At 37.7% G+C, this 5,180-nt stretch overlaps 1 protein-coding gene across 1 annotated transcript in view; it reads right to left on the bottom strand.

The window, feature by feature from the left end:
• Nucleotides 1–2,051: 2,051 nt before the first annotated feature.
• The window catches only part of RFXAP (regulatory factor X associated protein), a 5,247-nt gene continuing 2,118 nt past the window's right edge, over nucleotides 2,052–5,180 (bottom strand). Inside the window, exons 2-3 of the mRNA XM_026033919.1 lie at nucleotides 4,149–4,256; nucleotides 2,052–2,220 (exon numbers count right to left, since the gene is read on the bottom strand). Of these exons, the coding sequence (XP_025889704.1) occupies nucleotides 2,110–2,220; nucleotides 4,149–4,256 (219 nt within the window). The 3' untranslated portion in view covers nucleotides 2,052–2,109. The remainder of the gene's footprint in view (nucleotides 2,221–4,148; nucleotides 4,257–5,180) is intronic.

Genomic DNA, 5,180 nt, shown 5'->3' on the forward strand with positions numbered 1-5,180 from the left:
CCCTGGGGGACACCACTGGCCACAGGCCTCCAACTGGACTCGGCCCCATTTATCACCACCCTCTGAGCTCTGCCATCCAGCCAGCCCTCGATCCACCGCACCGTGCACTCGTCTAGTCCACTGTCTCGGAGCTTCCATATGAGGATGTTATGGGAGACAGTGTCAAAAGCCTTGCTGAAGTCAAGGTAGACAACATCCAAGGTAGACAACATCCAAGTGTTTAGCATCTACTTAAATTTCTGAAAGCATTTCACTATGGGTAGTCCTGTTCATTTGACAGAAAAAAAACACTACCTTTTGTAGTTCACTTTCAAGCACACTGTTCTATGCTTCACACCCTTTCCTTCAAAAGTGACTTTAATAATGGCAAATGTTTTTAAAAAATCAAATCTGGAAGAGCTACAGAAGACCTAATAATCAGTGAAACTCCTAAAGGAAGTACACCTAAGATTACTTCCATTTTTTAAACTAAATCAGAGCTGTTTGCTGACCATTTAAAACAACAGAAAGGGCTTTTTTTWTTTTTTTTTTTCCCCCCACATACATTCAGACATGCTAAAAATATTAAGCTTGATTTCACTTAAAGCTGAAAAAAATTCCTATAACATAACAGACTGGAACACAAAAGTTTTAATGGCACCTGGCACCTTACCAGCACCAGGTTTTTAATATATTTTTTAAAAGTAACATATAACAAGTAACAAATGTAACAGAACAAAAAAGGACATTTTTTTAAAAAAAAAGATTTTACTTAAACACCTACTGATCCAGAAGTTTGGATATAAAAAGGTTTTTTTTTTTTTTTTTGTAAAGAACCACTTGCACAGTGCTAAATACAATAAATCCCTACTGAACAATTTCTATATATACACAAAGCACACCTTATMAAAATTAATAAGACTAACAAATTCTCCTCAAAGGAGATTCCCTCAGTGGACAAAACTATTACAATATCCACGTAGTATTTTATTAATCACTTCAATCACTCAAGTAGCCTCTATTTGGAAGTGTGTTTTAATACCAAAAAGTTTTTTAAGTTGGGATTCAAYTTCTACATAATATATTTGGATTCTTACACAAATCAATTGCAAGTTCATATTAACTGGCTGAAAATCTGAGAAGTCCAGCACTTGATCAGATACCAGTTGTTTTAATAAAAGTATTAATTATACTTTTTAGACCAGGAATAAAATGTAACTCTACATTTTTCTTCTTGGATTTATTTACTATTTTCCATTCAAGAGTTTTAAAATTTAATTTACTCAATTACCAATGAAAATGTCACTCATTTTTAATCAAACACACTATATTATAAAATTTCACGCATAAGAGGTTGTTCCTTTGCAGGAATTCCACAAATCATGGTCCAACTCCCATTTGCACAAGCTTCACCTCTAATTTTTCTCAAAAATATTTTTTTTTCCATTTCACCTTTTTGGAGTTTTTCCAACACCGATTCCTTTACATGCTGTGCCCATACTGCCCTCTGCAAAYGCTAATGCGGAACGGTGAAGCATTGAAACCCATTCAACTTGCAGCTAATGAATACACAGCAGTGGGATCACCTGATTTGTACTTTTCAGGTTCAATTTCCRAATGGGATTTTGTCTTTCAACTTCAGTGCAAGATTTTTAGTGAACTTAAGCTTCTCATCCCTGAGCAATTGCTATTGGGTCATGCCACTGGCTGAAATCTGGGACTGTTTCACAACTTTCACAAAAAGTAACTGTCTTCCTTCAGTGATTGTCTTCAAAGGGTGCCTTGAGAGTAAACTAGGACATAGAAAAATGTTAAGTTAGTGGAAGACTTTGGTAGGAAAAGGACGTACAGATCAACATGAATATAAACACAGTCCTATACAAAAAAAAACATTAAAATGCAGTTTTTAAAAGAATGTAAAATAAGATTCAAATATTTGCAGATACCTAAATAGCTCAAAACCTCAAAAGTGCAAACATGAAACAAGTAAAATACATAGCAGCAGTAACTTTAATCTTCCTTTTTAACAATGATACTCTTTATATTTCTAAAAAGAACAAAACCAAAAACCAACCTATCTTATTTCTCCTTCAGCACAAGACTCATCTGTAGGGCATTGACCTGTTCTGATTACACAGATGCTCCTTGAAACTGCTGCTGCCTTTGTTCCAAAGCCTGTTGACTTAGCAGTTGCTGTTGTTTCTGTAGAAACTGCACCACTTCTGGACTTCTTAGAAGGGACTTTAAGAGAGAAAAAGGGTATTTCACATTAAGGAACTCACATTTTAAGGACACACCACACTGACTACAGACCATATCAATTCTATATTATTTCTAAATCAATATGCATAYTGGCAATATGAGAGTTCAATTAAATGCTCAAAAATTACAAAATATGCTCACAAAATTATGGCAAAGTCAGAAGTCCAAAACGAAGAAATTGTTTAATGACATAAAGAGATAACAAGAGGCAGCATTTGGGCACATTCTGAAAGCAGACTGAGAACTTAAAAAAAAAGCTACAAAAAAAACATACAATGTAGAAAATAGAAGTAAACACATATAGTCATACAGTCGACATGACTATATTTAGATAAACTCATTTATTAAGTGATATTATATTCAATTATATTTCATTTTCTAGCTAACTTCTCCATTCTCCACCACATTAAACATCTATTCACTGGTTTGGTTGTTCCTTGCTCACAGTCATTTCACTGATGCAGCCAAAGAGTCTACAGAATTGCAACCATGAAACCCAGGTGAACATCCCAGAGAACAAGCAGATTCCAGGGCAGGTCTAGAACTGCAAGTTCTGAGGAGACAGCTTTGCAAAGCTGCAAGTGAAAACAAAAATTCTGTATATAACCTCTAGCAGCACTGAAGTAGTAAAATGAGCAAAGACCACTGAGAAGTTATTAACAAGCAGGCTTTCTGAACGGATGTGCAGCCCTTTTTCCACAGCTTACACCAGCTTTCTCAGACCCTTCTCTGTGAAGGACAGTTCTGCACTAGGCAGCTCTTTGTCTGGCTGGTGTTCGATGCCATTTGAGAGCACCTTGGCCCTGTGCTCCCACCACCCACTGCAGCCTCAGGAGCAAGAGGCTGAATAGTTCTCAACACGAATCCCTCAAAGCTGCTCCTGCAGCTGCCACTTCTCTCCAGCAGCCTCCGTATCCACAGCTCCACAAATCCTAGCTTCTCATGGCCCTTGCCATGCCTTTCTACACCTCTTTGCAGTGAAAGCCCCAGTGTCATCCCACATGGGCCTGGTACAAAAATGCTATAAATATTCATTAGCCTAGGGACTACCTCTCCTGTGCTTGTTTTAACCTTGTGGAAAGTACTGATTTTTTTACACTTCTGAGTGATAAACCTACAGGCAGCTACCAACAACACACAATAACTTTCCTGTGCAGGCATGGAGCTGCCTTGGATGCAAACAGGCTATGGGAATTCTTTCTAGGTCACCATGTATCCCCCCAGGCTCTGGGTTGAACGGATGTATGTAAAAAGTAATTCTAGAAAGAATAATGCTGAACAACAGACACCAAGTCAGATGAGCCAGCAAATCAAGAGAAATCTAAATCTCACTTCCTCAGAATGCTGGAAGGAAATCTCAGTTTTTGAAAGGCCCTGACATAATCCCAAAAGTTTCAACATCTATTTATTTTAAGGGCTTCTGATTTCTAAAAATATATTATTGCATTAAAGACATATGATGAGTACAGGAAGAGGGCAATTCAGTAAGCATGGCATGAAGAACGACAGATAATGTAAAAAAAAAAAAAGAATCTTATTAAATCTGAACAGGTTTAACAAACCCTTCTGGGTTTATTAGCAGGTTTAAAGCCCACCTGGATGCTGCCCTGTGCCCCCTGCTCTAGGTGTCCCTGCTGGAGAAGGGGGGTTCCACTAGATGATCTCCAGAGGTCCCTCCCAACCTCAACCATTTTGTGATTGTGTGAACTGCTGAAGATATCCCTCAATGTTTTGGAAATAATCATTAAATTGGTGTCTTTACTGCAAAAGTATTGAAAAAGTGTTTGGTGTTTACTTAAAGATATCTATGACTATCTTAAAGATTATTTCCAAATTTCTAAAGAGGACTATAGCAAGTCTTTAGAAGAGGACTAGAAGGAAGAATCCTTTAAGAAAACAGAACTTACCAGCCTCTTTTGATTTAATACATGTTCTAAAAGACTAGGTCTTGCTGGGCGATCTCCAACAGATCCTGTTCTCTGTTTTGTGGCAGAAATGGAACCTTCAACACAATCCTGGACATGAAAAAAAAATACAAAACACGTGAGATTACACACTCCAATACAATGACACATTTACTTTTTACCACAAAAAAAGCCTGAACAGTAGAGTATCTGTTTGCCTTATTAGTCTGCAGAAACAGATGTATTTCCTTCGTTTTGGGACTGTTATCTGAGAATTTGCCTCCTCCTTCCATGTTGTGTTCACTATTCCACCAGTCACAGTGAATACTACTCAGCAAGTACAGCTTCTAAACTCCAAAACTCATCAAGTCAAAACAGAACAGTTAATGGGTTTTACTGATTACTTCTCTTAAGAATGGAATCATTCAACACAGCCCAGTCTCCAGTGGGGAGAATTGTCTTACATTTGCAAACATRCAGAAATGACTTTTAATAGTAAAATATACAGGGGAAGGAAAGAAGAAAAAACTGCATTACTGGCACTCTACTTGCTCATTTAGAATTTTCAGAACATCACTAAGAACTTGTCAAAGCCATAAGTGACTGACACTAAAATTGCATGCTTTTAAAGTTTACTAAGCTTATTATGTTCCTTGTACAATTATCTGTCAGATAAATTAGATCACCTCTCAATACAGCTCTAGAATCTGTTGGACAGAAAACGCTCTTGGTCTGACAATTTCAGTCATAATTTTGAATCCTACCTGTATTAGTTCCCCAACTTCCGCTTTGACATCTAAAAACCTTTCCCTATCACCTTCCCACTACTTCCCACCACAGAAATTAATACTTCCCTTCTACCTGAAAGGGCTCAAGTAAACCCAGAAAATGTAACCCAGTATGTTTTGTTTCAATTACATTCATAGAATCATAGAATGCCCAAGGTTGGAAGGGACCTCAGAGGTCATCGAGTCCAACCCCCCTGCTCACACAGGGTCACCCAGAGCACGTGGCACAGGGCTGCGTCCAAGCGGG

Source organism: Nothoprocta perdicaria, unplaced genomic scaffold (assembly GCF_003342845.1).
Source record: "Nothoprocta perdicaria isolate Ctin4 unplaced genomic scaffold, notPer1 scaffold_137, whole genome shotgun sequence".
In the NCBI taxonomy this organism is placed as follows: domain Eukaryota; kingdom Metazoa; phylum Chordata; class Aves; order Tinamiformes; family Tinamidae; genus Nothoprocta; species Nothoprocta perdicaria.